The sequence below is a fragment of the Trematomus bernacchii genome, unplaced genomic scaffold (genome assembly GCF_902827165.1).
Source record: "Trematomus bernacchii unplaced genomic scaffold, fTreBer1.1, whole genome shotgun sequence".
Classification (NCBI taxonomy): Eukaryota; Metazoa; Chordata; class Actinopteri; order Perciformes; family Nototheniidae; genus Trematomus; species Trematomus bernacchii.
The window spans coordinates 3,087,304-3,110,838 of record NW_022987607.1 but is presented as its reverse complement, the minus strand read 5'-3'; the positions used below and the strand labels follow the sequence as shown (position 1 = coordinate 3,110,838).

The following is a 23,535-nucleotide window of genomic DNA, read 5'->3' as shown; positions in this document are numbered from 1 at the left end:
GACCATTCTAATAACTTTTTTCTCTCGCCACTGGCTTGATAGGATGTGAAAACCCTGCCTTATAGCAGGTGTGTGTTATTACTACAAGTAGAGAAGGACATGGGGTAACAGATGGAAGATTACACAGTCAGCTTCACCATCAAAGTTACGGTTCCTGCTTCATGTCGACCTCCTAAACAATGATCAAAGAAATACCTACATGTACATATATTTATTTAAAATAATTTGTTCATATAATATTCAACAAAAAATGTATTTTATGCTGTATTTTTATTTTTTATTTAATTAATATTATATTTGCTTTTTATGTAATACTTTTTAAATTGTTCACTTTTTTGCATCATTCAAAACATTCTTCATTTTCACCACTAGATGTCAGACTTGTATTTATATTCGATCTGGTATACTTTATAAATGCCATGCTTCCTTTGTATAATATAAATACTTTTATGTATGAAAATTGTTGATTATTTTCAATAGCTTCATTATTGTGGGACCTTGATACTCCAAATAAATGCAACATTGGATTAATACACTGGACACACACCTTTTAATTGGAATTAAGTGCTTTATTTTATGAGTATTATTATGACATTTTAGTATTTTTCTTTATTAAACACTGGAGCTGCATCTCACTTCGGTTAAATGGATTCCTTGCGTCCCTCACTTGCGTCGTTTCCCTGCGACTAGTCCCTCCCACCAGGGAAGCATGGAGAGACGCCAGGAAACCACGAGAAGCAGGGAAATGAGTTTTAAGAGCAATGGGACGTCGTTTCCTCCGGAGCGTCACGTGAAGCGACGTCCGTTTGTGATGACGCCGCACAGCTGATCGTCTGACAGCAGCCAGATCAGTGCATGCGCTGCATCGTCCAATCAGTGAGCGATACACAGTAAGGGGGCGGGGCGAGTGTCTGAGGATTTCACCGGAGGATGGTCTGGTAGTTCCTCGATTATCGCTCCTCCGTTATCACTCCTCGATCCTCGGTCCTCCGGCAAAAATAAGGCCACTGGGACGCTACTCAAGATGGCGCAGACAAATCAACTTCCGGTGATACCGAGCCAGAGGAGCGAGGAAATGAAAAATAACCGAAGTGAGACGCACTCTGGGTCACATTGCAATAGTGTCATGTGACCCATTGACCTCTTATCCATCAGATATAACTTCCCTGGACCACAATGGTAATATTGTGGTCAATATTGGTACTTAACCATTGTCCTTTTTTTAACAAATATTGTTATCAACGGTCTTTTTGTTGTTGCAGCATTGTAGTGATGCACTGGATAAGTAGGTCACCCCTCTTTTTATTTGATTGTATTACTTTTTTAATTTCATATCAACATTATTATGAAATGTATATAGGTTTCCTGTCACGTGACTTGACCGTATCACGCCAAATCAATGCTGAATGGTATTACCTCACTGCGCAGTAGGGTGGTCCTTAAAATTGAAAGTGGGAAAGTCTAAGCTCCAACCCCCAATAATTCATTCTATTAGTCAAGAAAACTCTCCAGGTGAATGTTTTCCTCAATCTGACAACATGTACCCCTCCCTCATCGACCTAGGCTGCCACACCAGCAGCCACGGTGCTGCAACTGAGGCTAAACTTCCAGGTTGATGAGGGAGGGGTAAATGTTGTTGGAATTTGAATAAAATTCACCAGGAGAGTTTTCTTGACTATCATAACAAATTCCGGTGGTTGGAGCTTAAAATGAATGAATTTGAAAATGTACATGGTACTAAGGACCACCCTACTGCGCAGGACACACCTCTTTTTTTTACTTTGTTTTTATTGAAAATAATTGCACTGAATTCCAAACGTACATACTGTCATTTCACTTTGACTTACAAAAATACAATTTTAATTTGCATCCACATGTTAAGGCGCAACGGGCAACTTAAAAATGAAATAAAAAAAAAACGACTGTCCAAAAGAGCCCTTGTCGGGAGTTTAAATCTCAATGGTTTCCTGGATTATCTTGTCCAATGTGTTTGTCTTCTTCTCTATATAATGTCCATGCTTTCCACTGGTCTTCCATTTTTGGTAGACGTAGTCTCAACCGATGTGTCAGTTTTCCATTATGTAGATTTCCTCTACTATCTCCATCCATTGTCCTTGGGTAGGGATATCCACTTGCCCCCATTTCCTTGTGATGGCTTTCTTGCCGGCTATCAACAACACTTTAACTAAACATCTATCTCTTGGTTGTATATCATTTTCCGTAAAATTACCCAAATAAAGAATCATAAAACTCCTGGGGAAATTATATCCGATTATCTTTTGTACTACGTATGAACCATTCCCCAAAACGTGATCTGCTTCTGCTGTTCCACATTCCCTCCAGCATGGTAACATTTGAGTATCTGTTTTTAACCTTGGGTGTTGTAAATAAACGGATCAGATTTTTCCAAGAGAACTCCCTCCTTATCCGCGAACTGGTGGATGATTGGTTTATTCTCCACATGTTTTGCCATTCATTATTTTCGTGTTGAATTCTGATTCCCATTTTTCTTTTATATACGTGGTTGAATATGTGTTCATTGTTAGTGCTTGATATAGTACAGATATAGTCCTAATTTTTTTTCCTCTAAAACTATGTATCTCAACTGGGCAGCATAGAAGTATTCCTTCAGATTCGGGAGGCCCATACCCCCTTTATCCTTTGGGAGTTGGAGGGTTTTATATCTGACTCTGGGTTTTTTACCTCCCCAAATAAACCTAGATATTATCCTATCCCAATTTGTGAATTGAGTTTGAGCAACCTTTATTGGTAGGGACTGGAATAGGTATAGAAGCTTGGGTAATATATTCATCCTGACTGTCTCAATTCTGGAACTAAAATCCAGTGGTAGAGTAGACCATCTGTCTATATCTTTTTGAATCTCCTCATTGAACTTGCCATAATTAGCTTTGAATAATTCCTTTAGTGATGTAAATCCCCAAATATTTAATTAATTAATTTTTGAATTAAAATTAAACAATTATTTGATCTCTGTTGATGGAGTATAGTGAAGAGCAAGTACCTGTGTTTTTGAGACATTCATCTTATATCCTGAGAGATGACCATATGATTCTAGTAGCCTCATCAGTACTGGGAGTGATGTATTTGGTTGCTCGAGGAATGCCACTACGTCATCAGCAAATAGCCCCACCTTGTGTTCACTACCATTCACCACCACTACTGTAATTCCCTCTTTTTGGCGGATTGCTTAGAGGCTCAATGAATAGGGCAAACAGAGCTGGCGACAGGCAGCAACCTTGTCTAGTCGATCTCTGTAAGCCAAATCTATCAGATAAGTTTCCATTTATTTTAATTCTAGCAGTAGGTCGTTGATACAGTGTTTTTATGCATTGTATTGATTTATTATTGAGTCGTTCTAACACTGTTATACAGAAAAGCCCAATTCACCCGATCGAATGCTTTTTCTGCGTCTATGCTTACCAATAAAGTATCTTGTTTTGTCCTTTTTGCTTGTTCTACTATATGCAGTGTCCTCCTGATATTGCCCTGGGTCTGACGTTCCCTCATAAATCCTGTTTGGTGGTCTTCTATTAAATCGTCTATGAAGGTACTCAATCGTTTAGAAATAATGGTTGTATAGATTTTGTAGTCTACATTTAAAATCGGAATAGGCCTATAGTTCCCACAGAATTCCTTATCCCTTCCCGGTTTTGGAATGACTGATATGATTGATTGAGTCCATGATGGCGGCATCTTATTATTTTGGAGAGTCCAATTGAAGGATGCCAGGAGTATCGGTGCCATTTCCTCTCTAAACAGATACCATTCTGCAGGGTATCCATTGCTACCTGGAGACTTGTGATTTCTTAACGTATTTATTGCATCTGTCACCTCTTTTTATGTAATATCAGCTGTTAATGTATCATTTTGTAAACTGCCAATTGACGGTAAATCCAGTGAATTTAGAAAAGTTCTAATTTCTATTTCTTCTGCGTCTGTAGTTCACCATTATTCTCTGTAAACGCAGTGTCATTGCAAAACTGGCCCCGGTAATGGTACAAATCTCAACCTGTCGTACAATGGACAGCTTCCCCCCCCATCTATGTATATACTCGCATTTTAGACTCTGTTACTAACTGTATATCTGTAGACTTGGTATGTCTTAAATGTCCGGTTAGGATGTATTAGAACGAAATCTAAAATGAAAATTGTAAATAAGCCATCTGTATGTAAAAAACCAACTGTATGTAAATTGTAAATAAGCCATCTGTATGTCTTATATGTCTTATATGTCTTAAATGATATGATGAATTGGAAATGGGGGACCCTGATGTAAACAAGACGAAAGTCTTTCTCTGGTCCGCATCCCCTTAACAATTGTATGTTTTGAGCTGTACTGTACTGTACCCAATATACAAGCTGTTAATAAACTTTTCAATCAATCAATCAGTCTCGGAGTGGCCCGTCTCCGTCATTTTAGCTTCTTCGTCCTCGTGTCCGTTATTTTCTTGCTTCGAGTTTTCTGTCACTCCTGGTGGATCTTTCGCTGTTTCTTGTTTTCTGTTATTTCTTCGGCTTCTTCGTCTGATCCCTCTCCTCATTTCCTGGTTTTAGGTATCGAGTTGAGCATTTATGAGGGTTTATTTTGTCCAACTTGCGAGAGGTAGAAGATAGTGTTGCTACTCACGTCGCCATCTTCCGGAAGTCGAGTCCAGGACACACCTCTTAATTAAACATCGTTAGCCTTTATACCAGGTTCAATTTGTTTTGTCAGCAAACTTAAAATATAGTTGTTCATGTTGAGGTAAATAGAGTGTGTCACGCCATTATCATTTAAATAGAAGGTGCATTATTGAGAAAGATGAATTGACTGTGTAACACACACAGACTGTCAGCAGAGGTCAATGTTTTCCCTTCTCATCACAGTTAGACGCCTCAAAGCATGACTTTAATTCATATATTTGACGAAGGTGTTATTTACTTTATTGTTTTTACAGTTTTAGCAGTTGAACATAACAGTGAGAAAGGGAGAGGCTCCATGAGTTGCTCTAAAATGAACACTGTTACACTTGAATTAATCTCTTTGGCCACACCTATAAAGCATTTCAACCCTGTGTTGTAAAAACACATTCCCCTCAGAGGAGTAGCTGTTACACAATGACGTTGTTAGTCAAATTGAATTGGAAGATAAAGAAGACAAACCTGTTTAACGACGAGACAGAGGTGCAACGCTCCTGGGAAAGCACCATTGTATTGTCTTCATGATGTCTCTGTGATGAATGATAATGAGATCATCCCTGCACACAAAAGATGGATGACTAGTGTGTACAGATGTCAAAAAAACAAGTATTATATTATGTTTTAATGTTCTGTTCAGACTCAGGGTCAGATTTATCCCACAGGCGGCTTTTTTGAGTTTCGAGAATAAAACATTTGGGAATATTCATGTGGGAAACCTACTACATTGACATTGAGACGAATATTGAATAGGGTTTAAATTAATTTCCCTTATATAGGGATGAATGTTTGTCCCACTTTAATTTGTCAACAGAATGTTATCTGATTTTCCAGCTCTGAAATGAAATTGGATTATGGATTTTTAGTTTGGATGCGTTAAAAAAAGCGTTTGGGGGTTTTTACCTTCACTGTTTTTATATTCATCTGAACGTAAAAGTTTTCTGGGCTCAACCTCGAGATGAATACGTTATTTTCTGACGCCCACATCAACAAATAAATTGAAAACCAATCACAGTTCAGCATGCGACTTGCAAGTGACATGATGACTTGAAACACTGGGTAGGCTATATATACATCCACCCCGCAGCTGCTTATAATCAGCTCATCACAGGCGTTCTCTTTAACCTGTTACATTTCACCTCATTCTCCAGCAGCCAATCACTGTGCAGCAGCCAAACTTTAAAATGGTTCTCCTCTCTCCTGCAGTCAGCGTGATTTCAGGTGTTCATGCTGCCGACCACCTCCTCCCCATCCACCTCCTTTCATCACATCCAGTGCCAGGAGAGCTAATCCGAAGACCTCATCACATCCCCTCTTCATCCCATCTCATCATCAAATCCAGATCTTCAGCATCATCACCAGTGTCTAGACCCCGGGGGGTTCCCTGTATGCTCACAGCTGCATTTCCCCCTTTAGATATACCATTTCAGGATCGGGGTCTAATCGCCATAGACTTAACATTATCATATGACATATGTCAATAAATGTTTTTTAAACAAAATGAAGTCTCTCTTGATTGAAATAGATAAAAAGGAATTTGAAGGGGCTCGTTAAGATCAATTTAAACATAGATGTCATCGTCCAAAAAGGGTACAATTATATTTACACACACCATACAACATAAATACATCTGTACAGAAAACAGTGTGTTATAGTGTGGCATTAAGCATTGATAGGGTAGATATATTGGGCAAAATAAATAGAATAAAAAACATAATTGAACCACAGTAATAAACAAACCAGCACTACTTCCTTATAGCACCGTTTTTGTACTTTAAAATCCATTTCCTGCTTGATGTCTCGGCCTACACCATGATAGGACACTTTTACGTAAGAAAAGATACACTACTAGGTTGAAAATGACAGGTGTTGCTGACATTGTTTTCTATGCTAGCAGCTGATCAATTGTATAATGCTTTTGGTAAAATGCTTTTTTTGTGCTGCACAACTATCGTGAAGTTCAAACAGAAAGCAACAATGAAACCGAGGAGAATTTCCTGTCCAATATTTGAACATACATTTTTCATTTGTAACTTTTTGTAAACTTTGTCATCAGCTGTTTGAGTAGATGTGAGGAATGTAAGACAGACAGACCTAAAGCATTGGTGAGTGTTAAAGGGGGAAAAAAGTAGGTTTTTCTTCCATAAATGTGTCTCCGTTTTAGCTAAACTTCATTTGTTGGAAATAACTTTTACGTGTATGGATATTGATTTTGTTTAGTATGGAATTAAAGACTTTTAAGACTTAAAATAGGTTCCTTATTGCTCTTTTTTTGTATTGTTTAAGGTCACCCGGGCCTAAATGACAGAAGGCATCACTTTACTTGCTTGATGTTAAGATAAGATAATATAAGAACATAAGAAGTAATTTATTGATCCCAATTTGGGAAATGTTTGCGTTGTTAAAAGACAATGTTCAATACATTAGAGAAATTAAAAGACAAGAAACAAAGAATCCAAAATCTAAACATCTCATCATGTTTAAGGCAACAATGTCATATGTTCGATTTTAGTAAAAGCTCACCTTGCTATTAAGACATAACAAGTTCTATTTTCACATTACATTTTTGGATTAGATTTGACCTTAACCCTAACTGGGGGCTTAATGGGAATTGTGTCCATACTCATCGGGAGACATATCCAGAGGTGGGAAGAAGTGGAGTACAAATACTTTGTTACTTTACTTAAGTACATTTTTCTGGTATCAGTACTTTACTCCACTACTTATTTTCCTGACGACTTTTTACTTTTACTTCTTACATGTTGAACACAAATACCTGAACTTTCTACTTCTTACATGTTGAACTCAAATACCTGTACTTTCTACTTCTTACATGTTGAACCCAAATACCTGTACTTTCTACTTCTTACATGTTGAACACAAATACCTGTACTTTCTACTTCTTACATGTTGAACACAAATACCTGTACTTTCTACTTCTTACATGTTGAACACAAATACCTGTACTTTCTACTTCTCACATTTCCCAAACAGGCTGGTTCCTTTAGTTTGAATGTGTGTTTGGTGGCGTGATCATTATTATTTAGAGTCATTGCGTGCCTATTGATTTGAACACGATCCGTGTATCCATCATTTCCTGGTCTTCTCTAAAGAAGAGGGACCAATGAAAACGTTGTCATGTTGCCGTTGTTCAGCATGGAAACATTCATTAGCTAACAATGACATTATTGTTCTATTAATATAAAGGGAGGTCAGGTACTCTTTAAAACAGCTGCTAGTTATGGGTACTTTTTACTGAAGTACATTTCAAAGCCCTCTTTACTTTTACTTGAGTAAAGAAGTTTAGTCAGTACTTCTACTTTTACCAGAGTATTTTTAAACACGAGTATCTGTACTTCTACTTGAGTAAAGGATGTGTTTACATATATGTCCCCAGGTGCAAAACGCACAGTTTGACCTCCATTAGCATTAATAACAGGAACTATCTGACAGGAACAATGATCACATTGACAAGCCCAAAAACAAAACACAGCCAATATTGATTTTTATCAGCAACACCTGTGTCACAGCTTTGCATATTCATAAACAACACATACACAAAGTTTAACTTCAAAAAGGAAAGAAGAAGAATCCAAATTGTGGTAGAAAAAGAAACAAAGACACATTTGATTAACTTATTTAAAGGATAGCAGCCGAAGTTTCTAAAATGTAACTTCCTTCTGTAACTAAACCATCACTTTCAATTGATGTTATTTTAAATTACTACTGTACTGATACAACTTATTTACATATGTTCACTATTGTAAACTATTAAGACTGGATCTATAAGCACCTCACGTCACATATTCACAATTTTTCGGTTCATGTTTATGAAATTAACAAATGGATGAATAAACATTAAAAAAACATTTAAAATCCAGTATAAAGACGTATCTTCTTCTTCGTGTTTAGTTTCTGCATAACTCCATATTCCTGAGCTCCAGGATGAGGTCCAGTTCTCAGATTATGGTTTTTGAGAATCTCATAGTAATGGTTCCAGTTTCCTTCGTTGTCCGCTCCAAACCCAAAAACACTGATCTGGGAAAACAACAATTGTTCCGTGAATCTCAGCTGAGTTGAGCATTGCTGTCAACAAATGTTTGTTTTAATGTATTATTTTGAATAAATGCTTCATAAAGTAGAATATACATTAACCTTTCTCCATTTTCTATGTTACATTAACTTGGGTTGTAGTAATCAATTTGCCTTTTGGACATTTTATTGTCCATAACCATTAATGATGTCTTCAGCATTTTGGAAAAATACAGATTGTCTTTCTTGTCAAGAGTAAGGTAGGTGTGTTAGTTAGAAAACCTCCATATTTGGTCCTGCTCTAGAGTCTAGACCTTGTTCAACTCAGGGCCCACTTAAGAATTTCGTGGCCCATATTCAACCATAAACAATACGGAGGCTAAATAAAGTTGTCAGAGAACTTTTTAGCTGGCCATCAGTAACAAACAGACATTTTTATTACACGGTTTAGTTGAATACTCGATTCTGAGTCTGATTGGTCAATTTAGAACATGTGACACGTTGTTAATCCAGTAGAACAGACCGCTGTCAAGGACTGTAATGACCGTTGCTAAGGAGGATCAAGTAAGGAAAAGGAAAGGGGTTCAAAGGAAAACATTTTTTTAATAATGAAATGTTTCCACACAAATCATAATGTTTTGCAAATTATTTGGTGGCCCACGTGCAATGCCTTCGCAGACCACTAGGGGGCCGCGGTCCACAGGTTGGGAACCGCTGGTCTAGACTATTCTTTGTAATATCCAACAAGAGGATAGAAGTCTATGAAAATAATCTGCATACTTCACACCTAAGTAAACACTTTCCTGATGTGTTTCTGTAAATGTTTGTATGAAAACTTGTCATCTTTGGACAGAGCCAGACTAGCTCCTCATTTCAAGCAAGCCCCCAGGAAGTGCGCCAGACTCTGACCCCTAGATTCCACGGGGTCCGTCTGCGTCGCGTTACGGCCGCGTTACGGCCGCGTTACGGCTGCGCCGCGGCGTTCGCAAAGATCGCGGCCACTCTAGTCAATGGGTGCTATTCCACCAGACGCGCCGCGTTACGGCCCAGAAGCGTCTCTGCACTGGGCTCCGCTCAAAATAGGATTCAAGTCTATTTTTCGACGCGAGGCGTTGCATGGCGCCGGGCAGGAAGTGGACCCGTCAGAGCATCCAGTCAATCCCCAAAATAAACTAATTTTGCAGACCCTATCCCTCCGTAGTCTTTCAAGTAGGAGGAGAAATGCCAGCGTTCTCCTCCGGTTTACAGGCACTGTGTAAATTATATATATAGAATAATTATGATGATGAATGCATTTTTTTACCACTAAAATACAGCAACACATCTTTGATTCATGTCGTTTATAACTGGAATATTACAATTATTATTAACTTTGTCTGTACAAAGTAGCCTGTCCAGGAAATATGCCCAAATCAACAAAAACTGCGAGCCGGCACGCAAGACGCTCCGCTACTGAAATGCTTCTGAAATGCTTCTGAAACGCGCCTGGTAGGGTATGACGCCGGAGGAGGCCGGACCAAAACCGCGGCGCAGCCGTGACGCGACGCAGACAGACCCGGTGGAATCGAGGGGTGAGGAACAAATTCGTAGTGGCCAAACGGCGGTACTACCATTTCCGTATCAGTCCATGACGCCACTGGGCCCAGAAAGACTTTTTCCCATTGACTAACATGGGAAAGAGACGTCTGTAAATCAGCAGATACTTTTTTTTAAACTAAATAAATTACCCAGTATGAACTATTGTATAGCCCTTATTAAAAACATTCGGTCCTTAAAGTTGTAAAATGCACTAAAAGCCGAATCTAGATTTATTTTCTCTCTCCATTCATTCTACTGAGCCGAGAGTGGGAGCTCGGGGGGCGGGGCTTAAGGGACGCATGCTCTGTGAGCGCACATACGGGTTCTTCTGCTCTGACAGCTAGGCATGACGGGTAATCTGTGACGTTTCGCTCTCTCAAAAGTTGTGCCATTTTGCCTTCATGCTCCAATGAGCAGCTCTCATAGGAAAGAACGAGACCCCGCCTCCCACGCTGTATCCAGTTCTTATTATACATCCATGATTTCAAGTCATCATGCTAATCCAAGCTAACAGGCTAATGCTACGTGCTCCCAACAATGTTGAAATACAGCTATTCAATCTTCTTGTGTTTATTTTGAGGTACTCATGATTGACCTAGCTGTATTTTTCCTTGCCATAACCAGCACATCATCTTTTCTGGGCGTATTGCAACCATCACTGTCAATTTGTATAAAAAATAACTTGTAAATGTTGACAATGATCAATTTGAACGTACCTGATCACACATGAACAGGCTGAGAATTACAGTCATGAAGCCAGTGGATGGATATCTGCCTTTCTTTTCCAGCCAGTTTTGATGGACATGCTTCATGAACGCTGGATTGAGGATCATCACCTGTAATCAATCAGATTTAGACCTTATTAAACTGATATTGGTACAAACCATTCCTATCACCAGTCAATGCACATTACAATGAGTTTACTAAGTTATTACCTTTTAGCCAATTCCTTGTAATTTGTTTACAATATCCAATCCAATCCACTTTATTTATATCGCACATATTAAAAACAGAGGGTTTACCAAAGTGCTTCACAGCAAACATAACATTATAATAACATATAATATTACAATAATAGATAAAAGGCACACATAAGAATTAATACAAGGTACACAAAGACTATGGACAGACAATAAAAGCTTAAAAATCGATAAAACAGCTCAGACTGACTCGAAAGCGAGGGAAAAGAGGTGGGTCTTCAGGCGGGACTTAAAAGTTTGAAGGGTGGGCGACAATTTGACATGGGGGGGGGGGCAGGTCGTTCCAGAGCCTGGGGGCTACCGCTGAGAAGGCTCGGTCTCCCCTGGTCTTTTTCTTGGTTTCAGGGACTACCAGCAGCAGCTGATCAGCCGACCTCAAAGCCCTTGAGGGGGTGTACACCTTTAGGAGATCGGAGATGTACTGAGGGGCCAGCCCATTAAGCGATTTAAAAACAAACAATAACATCTTAAAATGGACTCTAAAATGGACGGGAAGCCAGTGGAGGGAAGCCAGTGGAGGGAAGCCAGTGGAGGGAAGCCAGTGGAGGGAAGCCAGATCCCTGTGTGTGATGTGTTCATGCTTGCGTGTTCCAGTAAGCAGCCGAGCCGCAGCGTTTTGTACCAGCTGCAGGCGTGCCAGCGAGGTCTTGTCTAGGCCGGCATAAAGTGCTTTACAGTAATCTAGACGAGTAGAAGCAAAGGCATGAATAACACGCTCAAAGTCTAAAAAGGATAAAACCGGTTTAATTTTGGACAGGAGCCTCAAGTGATAAAAACTGGACTGAACCACAGAGTCTACAATTTAAAAGCACTGTCGATTTTGACGCCCAGATTTGTGACCATGGGTTTTGCATATGGTTGCAGGGAACCCAGGTCACTGGAAGGGACATCACCATTTGGTCCAAACTCAATGACCTCTGTTTTGCTCTCATTTATATTTAAAAAGTTTAGCGCCATCCAGGCCTTTATGTCATTAAGACAGTCAACCAGGGGCATCAGAGAGCTGGTGTTTTTTTTTAGGGGTAGGTATATTTGGGAGTCGTTCGCATAAAACAATACAAGTTATTAAAACATTTATTACTTGTTTCATGCAAAAACCATTTGAATACTCACCAAATCCTTGTTAGCTATTCTCTTTGTGTTTCCAGCAGCTCCTTCACTGTTGGAGGAAACATTGTTCAATTCAGTAGAAAACTTACAAAAGAACTATTTAGTAAGAGTTATATTACACTCTCTGTCAGATTTCAAATCCATAGCTATAGTAAATTGGTAAGGGCCCTTGCATAGCCTATATTTAATTATTATTACCACAAATCAGGTCAATCAAGAGCATACAGACTTCCAACGCTTTTTTATTTTATTTGATATTCTTTACATTTTTAAATTTGTAATGCTATTTTATTTCTATTTCTGAAATATTTTGGACTGTTTATTTCTTTTGTCTTAGTTTCTCTCATGTACATTGCCTTGTGTTTTTTATGCTGCTGCAACGCAAAGATTTCCCTATTTGGGATCAATAAAGTACGTCTGTCTGTCTGTCTGTCTGTCTGTCTGTCTGTCTGTCTGTCTGTCTGTCTGTCTGTCTGTCTGTCTGTCTGTCTGTCCGTCCGTCTGTCCGTCCGTCCGTCCGTCCAACTATCTATCTATTTGTCTGTCTGTCTGTCTGTCTATCTATCTATTTATCCGTCCGTCCGTCCGTCTGTCTATCTATCTATCTATCTATCTATCTATCTATCTATCTATCTATCTATCTATCTATCTATCTATCTATCTATATATATATCTATCTATCTATCTATCTATCTATCTATCTATCTATCTATCTATCTATCTATCTATCTATCTTTCTTATCTATCTATCTATCTATCTATCTATCTATCTATCTATCTATATATCTATCTTTCTATCTATCTATCTATCTATCTATCTATCTATCTATCTATATATCTATCTATCTATCTATCTATCTATCTATCTATCTATCTATCTATCTATCTTTCTATCTATCTATCTATCTATCTATCTATCTATCTATCTATCTATCTATCTATCTATCTATCTATCTATCTATCTTTCTATCTATCTATCTATCTATCTATCTATCTATCTATCTATCTATCTATCTATCTATCTATCTATCTATCTATCTATCTATCTATCTTTCTATCTATCTATCTATCTATCTATCTATCTATCTATCTATCTATCTATCTATCTATCTATCTATCTATCTATCTATCTATCTATCTATCTGATTGTCTGTCTGTCCGTCCGTCTGTCTGTCTGTCTATCTATCTATCTATCTATCTTTATATCGGTTGGTTTGAATATATAAACCAGTTTTCCAGCTTGGCTATATTTGGATTGCAATTTAAAATGTATATTGATTTCAATGATTGCTCAAAAGAGAAACATTTTCTCGCTGTAAAGACCACATAAAGTACACTTTTCCTGCACAATCCACTCCAAACCTTCCTTATACTTCATGCAAACTCATCCATTAAATGCACTTATCTTTGCGTTCCTAGCTTTAATTGAACTACACATCAGGTATTGTTTTAAAATGACCACCCACCTTGGTTTGAACTTGTTTATGAGCCACAGTAAATCTGTAGTTTTGAATGGAAACAGCACAAGACTAGTGTTGTCTGGCAAATTAATGGCACTCTCTGGATAGAGTATATGATGAGTTGTTCTGGTCCCAACATCTTTTTCAAATCCTTTGGTACGGCCGTGGTTCATTCTTAAAAAAACATAGTTTGAGGACAATTATATGAGGATTTCATGGAGTGTACAATTTGTTTTAAAGCGTATTTGCACAGGAATAGAATAACCAACTTGTAGTACATTTGAACAAAGAATCCTTAATAAGGCAAGTAAAAATGTAACTGCAAATGTTTTGTAAACACTGAGGTAACGTAGTAATGTAATTCCCATAAGAATCGGCATTGCAGTAATTTAGATATTTGTTTTATTGGATTCTTTCTGCCTCTTTGTGGTTGGAGAATTATGAAAGCTGTGTTAGTAATTATAAGAAATCCCAGCTGTCTGATGGTAAGATTTGACAGCATTTTCGGTGCAAATTCAGGACGTTACAGAATAATCGGAGCATAGGTCTTTGTGAATATTGTAAAAATGTAACAATCATTTGTAATCTGAGGGATAATACTAGAACATTCATAACATTCACCTGTTTGCAACTTACAAATTATTTATCCAATATATCATATTCCACGTGCATATAGACTCTTCTTGCACTATTTTTATTCTATTGTATTTGTATTTACTTGCACTGTTTTATCTGTTTTATTGTGTCGCACTGTTGGAGGACCCTAAGATTCTCATTGATATATCCACACTGTAGGTATGTACAAATGACAATAAAAGCCTTGAAAAAATAATACATGCTTTCTGTTCCTTTGCCAATTTCTAAACCACATGGTACAAAAAGTAATTTCAGTCTAGATGTTATTAGAAATAGCAGTAGTGATTTACCGTATTACTAAATCATGAGCATCTATGAGAGGTCCATAGTGTGATCGCTTCAAATTTCCCGAATTCCCCACCACAGCACAGCTGACGCAGCGGTCAGGGTTCGATTCGACAACATCTGGAACTGGTGGGAAGATCTTAAACAGTTTTTCCACCGTTGCGTTGAACTGAGTGAAGTTGCGGTGGTCGTACTGTAATGTCTGACAAATAACAGAAAAATAAGGTTATTCCAGCATTCGTGTACAATTCAATCAAATACCAGTTCCACTTAAAGGTCCCCTATTATACTGTTTTTCATCAATATATTATAGGTCTCAGATATATACAGAACATGTCTCTGATTGGCTGAAACACCAAACAGATCATTGCAGCATTACCCATAATCCCCTCTGTTTCAGCCCTGTTTCAAAAGTGCTGATTACTTTAGATGAAAATAAGGAGCCCCTCCCCACGCCCCTCTGAGAGAGATTTGGTTACAAAGAACACAATGGTGCTCTAGGAGGAGATTCAGGTGATAAGGTGGGGGGGTTACCTTGGTTGGTGATTGGCTAATGGTGACACAAGACAAAACATCATTATGACATCATCAAGTGGCCAAAATCTGATCAGCTCATTTTCAGACAGGTTTTTATAGAAATGGATCAAAAAGAGAGAGAATCTTTGTTCCTGAAACTTTCAGAGTCTCTTTCCACAGAGGGGACACATGTTGATGATTGATTGATTGATTGATTGATTGATTGATAGATAGATAGATAGATAGATAGATAGATAGATAGATAGATAGATAGATAGATAGATAGATAGATAGATAGATAGATAGATAGATAGATAGATAGATAGATAGATAGATAGATAGATAGATAGATAGATAGACAGACAGACAGACAGATAGATCGATAGATTACCTTCCACCAATTGTATTCTTCCAGCGATGTCCGATGTGTTTTTGACAGAAAGGGTCTTGGAACTGCGTTGAAAGTCTCTTTAAACCACGGATCTCCGTCCCCTAAACATGTGTGACAGTCACAACTTCTGGAGCTCCCATGGTCCGGGAAATACACCGATAAATTCCACGTGGATCCATACAGCAAGTAAATGGCAGCGATGCTCAGAAGGGACAAGAGAGTTTTGATTGTATTTAATCTGTAAAACATCTCGGCAGCGTGGCTCTCCTAAATCAGTCACAGCCAATCTGTGGATAGAGTTTATAATGAAAGAAAAGGGTGGATCAGTCATCTATTATCTGTGAGGCAGCCACGCCTGACATTCAAACACCTATTATCTACAGGTGTCTTCAGTAGAGGGTCAGAGTAACATACGATGGCTCCAATTATGGTATGATTCAACATCAAAACATCAATTTAATGCAATAAGCGACTTATATTAACAGCTGTGTCAGCTATTTTACTGTTCTGTGAACCACAATAAGATGTACCAATGTTTGTGTTTCTACGAGGAAGTAAACTAATAACTATTAAACAAAGAGATGCAATGCAATATGAAATTATAAAAAGTCCATGCTGTTGAGCTTTGATCATAAAGTGTTTTACCTTACAGCAGTTTATTCTATCATAAAGTATATTTGCAACACTTTAACATCACATGACTGTAACTGATGAGTAAGACCTGTACCCCATTTATGCATTTACAGTAATAAAGAAATTACAAAAAAAACAGGAGGTTATTTTAGTAAAGTTTGCAAACCCTTTGACAGTTGACACAGTATTTACTCCACTCTTACACCTCTACGCCTTTCTGTAGTGTGTTATATAGGTTTTGATGCATGTAAATGGTCTGCAAAGGCTACATTTTTTAAGGGGCGGGACCTCTCTAAGCGGTTGACCAATCACAACAGGGCCGGCCAGCTAACCAATCAGAGCAGACTGGGCTCTGGTTTCAGACAGAGGGTGAAAAGAGGCGCAGCAGCACAGACAGTATGAGAAACATAAAGAGCTTTTTGAGCATTGAAGCATGGAGACATGTCCCAGGAGAGGCAAACAATACACATTTGTAGCATAAAATGTAGTTTTTAAGGGTGGAATTCCATCATTTCAGAGGCGAATTACAGAAATACTCACAGGTGCATAAGTGCATAAAGGGGAAGTTAAGAGCACGGAAGGAATAAGATAGTTTTTTTTAAACATATGTAGGTGTAGTGCTTGTAGATCAAATCAAACCAGTTCCATGGCATTGCTTAACTCTTGTATGGTGTTCGGGTCTGTGGGACCCGTCATTATTTAGTTAAAGAAAAACCCACACTCAATGGCCTTGGCTCATTGTCTGTGAAGAACATATATCAGAACACATTTTCAATGACCACCCACTGTACACACCCCCTACACATTTATATGACACACACTACAGGATGTCCGGGTCCACTGGTGCTAATAAAAGTGTGGGACGTGTGCGTGTGTGTGTGCGTGTGTGTGTGCGTGTGTGTGTGTGTGTGTTTCCCGCACAAGGTTGCAACATTGTTGATAAACTCAAGCACCGACACCTGTCTGCTCTCACATTCCCGCATTATGTTTTAAGGGAACCAATCTTTATTTTTTTCACACTCTATCCCAGCTGCAAATTTGGGGCAAGACACAATAAATAAAGCTTTGCCAGTTTGGGTCCTTATCACAACTGATCAAGATGGCCAAAAGATTCTCTGCTCAGAGGGCCTTGCAAATGATTCTGGAAGAGAGAGAACCATTTGATGATGATGTAGAGCAGTGGTTCCCAACCTGGGGGGCGCCCCCCCTGCGCCAAAGATCGCAGGGGGGGCGCCAGGCCTCAGATCATATTTAGACTTTTTATTTTTCTTTTTTTTTTACATATAATTGTAACGCAATACATGATTGTCACTAAAAGCCTTGTCTCTACATTACAATACAATTTAAAAAATAATTGATTAATTAATTTGAATAAAAATTCAAGTTAGTAGCTATTATAGGCATACAAAGGCAGAAATGTATAATTCTTTCTTTAATAGAAATGTTTCTTCTTCCCGTAAAGTGTCCAAACCAGGCTTTTCTGGATATGCGCATTTTTAAAACATAGTCATTGTCCATACCGGTTTCCGATCAGATCGGTCTCCTCCATTTTGTAGATTATTTACGACTTTTGAATCCACATAAACACATCGGCAAAATCCGGCTTACTTTGAGCATGTGTTTTAAACAGTTTAATCCCTTTGTGAATTGTTTCCACTTGCACCGTCCTTTAATTTCTTCATACAGCAGGAATCCAAATGAATTAATCCTGAGTCCAATAACCATCAAAGTCACTCCAATAGTGCTCCTTGATTACGCTTTCATCCTCCTTTAACAACATACTTCACATTCATCCAGTTTGTGACAGTAGTTTTTGAGACTTTTAAACTGTAATTACCGCTGTTGTGTGAACACCACACAAGGGTTAAAGAAATGCTGCGGGTTGTCATCACAATAAGAGGTTAAAATGAAACATCCCTGAGCTGTTTAGTTATGGGGTTTGGTAGGTAGGGTGTGAGACAGTAAACAAAAGAGAAGTCAGAAAAGGCTGCCATCATCTCAGAGGAACATTTCACATTGTGTAACCAACAGCAAAACCAATGTGCAGTTTCTGAATGTTAAATGTGTTGTTTATTTGTTGCTTAAATTAGCTTTATTTGAAAAAGAAAAATGTATTTAATTTTTTTCACCATGTTTAACGTGAGAGATTTCAAATACATTCTAGGTTATTAGTTCGTCTTTGTATTGCATAATCTTTTAAACCTAATTACACGTTTTACCATCATTACAGACCATAATCTGACTAAACTGTAGCAACTAACAGGCGACTATGAGATTATAATAATTTTGCTTTTGCCAAGTGTATTGTTTTAAAGGCAGACATCAGCATAGAAAGAACTTAATCACACACTTTTACATTTAAGCCTTCAAACCTCCTGTCACTCGGATTAAAATGACTTTTGAATCATACAGTATTTCAAAAATCCCATCAGTTGAAACATGTGATATATATATATGAATTTATTGTCTTACCTGACAAGGCACACTGCGAATGGGACAAGACGTTCAGCAGCAGCAGATTAACCTGTTGGATGTGCATCTTACGCTACGTGATGCAAAGCAGGTTAAACTCTCAGAGGGGAGGAAACCTGAGCAGCGTGTTGTGACTCAAAACATGGAAACATTCCATCGTTTATATCCCGCCCTACTACCAGTTCGTCAGGTTTAGCAACAATACAAAGCTAAACCTACCAGGGTTGGGAGGGTTTCTGTAAAAATGTAATCCAAATGTCTCGTGTCATCCTCCCCTACTTTCCCTTTTTCCATCCAAGTTTGTTCCAATCTCCTTTGGTCCAATTATTTCCTAAACTGCACTGTAACTTTTATTCATGTATTTTTGAATATCTTCTGTAACCTATAAGCTTTACATATTATGACCTGTTAGCAGCTGCTACAAACAACCAGCCCCCTGTAGCTCCTGTTGTTTATTAGTCAGTAGCTGCATAACACTTCCGTGTGTGATAGTTGTCCAGCCTTCCTCGTCCTGATTCTCATTATGAGTGTGTATGCACAAACCTTTCACTAGGCATGTGTGTTGTGTAAAGTCATATCCACAGAAATACAGCATGATCTGCAGAAATGCAACTTCCTCTATAACGAACATGTCTTTTAACTAATAATACGTTTACATGTAAAGTGATATTTCTCTGTTTCTGCTTCACTTTCTGAGCCAACTGACATTTTTGACTTCCCTGCTATTGTGTCACATCTTCCTCTGTTCCTCAGTTTTGTTTATTGACTGGTAGCCAAGGTTTTAAAAGAAAAACCCAGTGTCCTTTTCTCCCTCTTTTGATTAGGAAATGACAATCTGATTACCAGTCGATGCTACATTCAAATAGCCCATCACGTATGCAAAGGTGGTATCTGACCTTTTCATATGCTACTTTGCAAAAAACAAAGATCAGAGAAATGAAGCTCAGCGCAAGTTCTTTCAGGAAGACTTGTATACATTCCCTCCGCAGCTGCTTATAATCAGCTCATCACGGGCTTCCTGCTAACCTATTACATTCACCTCAATCTCAGCAGCCAATCATTGTGCTGCAGCCAAACTTTAAAATGGTTCTCCTCTCTCCTGCAGTCAGCTGTGATTTCAGGTGTTCATGCTGCCGACATACCCATTTCAGATCCTCGTAGCAGATATCAAGCAAGAGCGAGAGGAGAAGACCTCCATCGTCAGAAACACGGGTACGTCCGGACGTCTCGGCATAAGCGCACAAGCCGATCCGGCATCAGAACGGAGTCGAGGCCCCTCGATCAGCTGATCCGCGAACACGGAAGTCGCATTACGCACAAGCCGACCGCGAGCAGGCCCTCTACGCCACATTCAATCCCTCCCAGGTAATTCAACCAGCAGATAAGTGTCTCTCACAACAATGAGTCACTCACTCAGCTCACGTTTTAATCGTCTGCAGAATACCTTCATTGCATTACATTATTCATTAATCAGCACTTCTCCAGAACGGTTTCATCTAATTGTATCCCTGTCCTGTACATTCTCTGTTTTATAATGATTGCTTATTCTGCCCTTATTCTAACCACACGCATTCCCTATCCTACCTGATATCCACGCCGTACTGGCTAATCAAAAACTCTTAATCTCCTACGGTAAACTAAGCATATAACTGGTGGTGGTGTATCACATCCTTCTAAGATCATGTTTTACCACATGCTATGCCTCTCTCACTTATCCAGCAGACTGCCTGAGTGATCAGAAGTCCTGCTCCATGCAATAGCCAGCAGACTGCCTGAGCCATCAGAAGTCTTGCAATAGCCAGCAGACTGCCTGAGCCATCAGAAGTCTTGCAATAGCCAGCAGACTGCCTGAGGCCATAGCAGCAGACTGCCTTGCAATGCAATAGCCAGCAGACTGCCTGAGCCATCAGAAGTCTTGCAATAGCCAGCAGACTGCCTGAGCCATCAGAAGTCTTGCAATAGCCAGCAGACTGCCTGAGCCATCAGAAGTCTTGCAATAGCCAGCAGACTGCCTGAGCCATCAGAAGTCTTGCAATAGCCAGCAGACTGCCTGAGCCATCAGAAGTCTTGCTCCATTCAATCCAATCCAATCCAATCCAACTTTATTTATAAAGCACTTTAAAACCTCCAGACCAAAGTGCTGTACAGAGAGATATATAAAATCACACAGCTCTGCTCACAAAACATAAAAATAAGTATAAAATCACATAAAAGATATGAAACACAAAACAAACCAGAATAAACGTAACAATTACAAAATTAAAATTAAAATTAAAACATAAAAACAACCACATAGTACAAACATCAGACCACTGAAATCAAATAAAAGCAACAATCTACTTGGTTCCGAATGCTAAGGAGAAGAGGTGGGTTTTAAGACAGGATTTAAAAACAGACGGTGTGGGAGCCTGTCTGATTAGCAAGGGCAGGTCGTTCCACAGTTTAAGGGCGGCAGCAGAGAAAGCACGGTCCCCTCTGCGCTTGGACTTTGTTTTTGGCACCCTCGGGAGCAACTGATCAGCTGACCTGAGAGTGCGAGTGACAGCTCAACGAGGTAGGGCGGGGCCAGGCCATTGAGGGCTTTAAAAGTAAATAAAATAGTTTTAAACTGAATCCTCGAATGAACGGGCAGCCAGTGGAGTGAAGATAAAATGGGGGGAAATGTGCTTGTGTCTGCGTGTGCCAGTTAGGAGCCGTGCTGCTGCATTTTGCACCATCTGCAATAGTCAGTATCACCGGGAGTGCAGCTCACCCCATTCGATTTTCCTTCTCTGTCCGCTCACCCTCTCCTATTTTCCTTCTCTCTCCCCGCACATTCCTGTCTAACCCTTGCTTGCTTCCCAGTTTAGACTCGTCGCATCACGTAAGGTAATTACATGCCCACATTCAGCGCAGCAATACTATCATATCACTCACGGATATTATCGTAATGATTCATTGCATCGCATCATTCATCATTCGTTTGTTGGGGGTTTCTCTTTTCCTAGTTCGTACCCGGCCGCAGTCAGGCTCCTTATCTATATCATTTATAAACATTTCTGCCTCACTGCATAAATCTCGGTCTAAATCCTCAATCATGTCTCAGCAGAATCCATGCCACCTGGTATGGTAAAAACCTTCGTCAAGTGGTCCGATCTTAATCTTTCATCCACTTTCCTCCTTGTTGGGGGTTCCCTATATGCTCACGGCTGCATCCCCCCTTTAGATATACGATTTCAGGATCGGGGTCTAATCCCCAAAGACTTAACATTTATCATATGGCATGTGTCAATAAATGTTCTTTAAACAAAATGAAGTCTCTCCTGATTGAAATCTGTTATCCCTGAATCGTTGGGCAAACAAATTATCATTTATAAAAGTTCTTAAAGCAATCCTTTACATTAAATATACCACCCTGACTAGAAGAGGCATGGTGGTGTTTTGAGTTAAATGCTAACATGCTAGCATCAGGCTAAGGGAGTATCTGATGCATATTAGCTGTAGTTCTTCTTTCTTTTGACAATAAAAACAATAAAAAAAACATATTCTGTTTTTTGTGAAAGAAAGTCCAAAAGGAAATATATTTGGAGTTTTGAACTTATATAATACACTAAACATCTCATTGATATTTATTTTCTCTTGTATTTATTTATATTTAAGTTATCCAAAAGTAACGGAAAGGACTCGGTAACATATACAGTATATTGTGATATTTAGATATTACATTTTCTTTCAAGTTAATAAGTCACTGTAACAGATTACATTTTAAAAGTAACCCTGCCAACCTTGGCTAGCATGCTTGTTATCAAAATGCTAACATGTTGTTGTTTAGCATGAGTGTTTTACTATCTTAGTTTAGCATGATAGCTTGTTATCAGACACTCGAAACTAAGAACAGCTGAAGGTAAAGTAAACAGTTAATAACCAAAGTACCAAATACACGATCACGTTAAATTGCAAATAAGAGAACCACAAACCTTCTTATGAAACGGGATGTGCGTCTGCCGCCTTTAGCCTACTCAGTTTCATGCCTTATGTGTTTCCAGAGATAATGTCTTCCACTTATTACAGCATCAACTTTCATAATGACACCATGAAAGGTTTCTATTTCATTCATTAGTTAAATATTGGTATGAGTGTGTTATCCTTTCTACAGATCATAGAAATACACCATGTCCCCATGAGGAAATAGATATAGGTGTGTGTGTGTGTGTGTGTGTGTGTGTGTGTGTGTGTGTGTGTGTGTGTGTGTGTGTGTGTGTGTGTGTGTGTGTGTGTGTGTGTGTGTGTGTGTGTGTGTGTGTGTGTGTGTGTGTGTGTGTGTCATTCCCGCACAAGGTTGCAACATTGTTGATAAACTCAAGCACCGACACCTGTCTGCTCTCACATTCCCGCATTATGTTTTGCGGGAACCAATCTTTATTTTTTTCACACTCTATCCAAGCTGCAAATTTGGGGCAAGACACAATAAATAAAGCTTTGCCAGTTTGGGTCCTTATCACAACTGATCAAGATGGCCAAAAGATTCTCTGCTCAGAGGGCCTTGCAAATGATTCTGGAAGAGAGAGAACCATTTGATGATGATGTAGAGCAGTGGTTCCCAACCTGGGGGGCGCCCCCCCTGCGCCAAAGATCGCAGGGGGGGCGCCAGGCCTCAGATCATATTTAGACTTTTTCTTTTTCTTTTTTTTGCATATAATTGTAACGCAATACATGATTGTCACTAAAAGCCTTGTCTCTACATTACAATAAAATATAAAAAATA

The 23,535-nt window shown here is 38.9% G+C and overlaps 1 protein-coding gene across 4 annotated transcripts; it reads right to left on the bottom strand.

The window, feature by feature from the left end:
- Positions 1-8,186: 8,186 nt before the first annotated feature.
- Positions 8,187-22,838, bottom strand: LOC117482873 (CMP-N-acetylneuraminate-beta-galactosamide-alpha-2,3-sialyltransferase 1-like). 4 transcript variants are annotated; one of them, XM_034131104.1, is made up of 8 exons: positions 22,748-22,765; positions 18,792-18,864; positions 15,687-15,973; positions 14,785-14,981; positions 13,865-14,032; positions 12,402-12,447; positions 11,025-11,144; positions 8,187-8,736 (listed from the first exon to the last, which is right to left on the bottom strand). In XM_034131104.1, the coding sequence occupies exons 3-8, from the start codon at positions 15,933-15,935 to the stop codon at positions 8,569-8,571; spliced, it is 948 nt and encodes a 315-aa protein (XP_033986995.1). In that variant the 5' UTR covers positions 15,936-15,973; positions 18,792-18,864; positions 22,748-22,765; the 3' UTR covers positions 8,187-8,568. The 4 variants fall into 4 exon arrangements, with proteins under 4 accessions (XP_033986995.1, XP_033986996.1, XP_033986994.1 ...); XM_034131105.1 differs by lacking the exon at positions 18,792-18,864 and having other exon boundaries at positions 22,748-22,838; XM_034131103.1 differs by lacking the exon at positions 22,748-22,765 and having other exon boundaries at positions 18,792-19,774.
- Between the last annotated feature and the right edge of the window lie 697 nt (positions 22,839-23,535).

Bases quoted from the DNA above. Each gene is read 5' to 3' on its own strand.
- LOC117482873 (XM_034131105.1), bottom strand. From the start codon at position 15,935: ATGTTTTACAGATTAAATACAATCAAAACTCTCTTGTCCCTTCTGAGC. The intron at 14,982-15,686 runs GTAATCTATCGA...GTTATTTGTCAG, and splicing joins AAGAATACAATTGGTGGAAG to ACATTACAGTACGACCACCG. The intron at 14,033-14,784 runs GTAAATCACTAC...TGTTTTTTTAAG, and splicing joins GCTCATGATTTAGTAATACG to AATGAACCACGGCCGTACCA.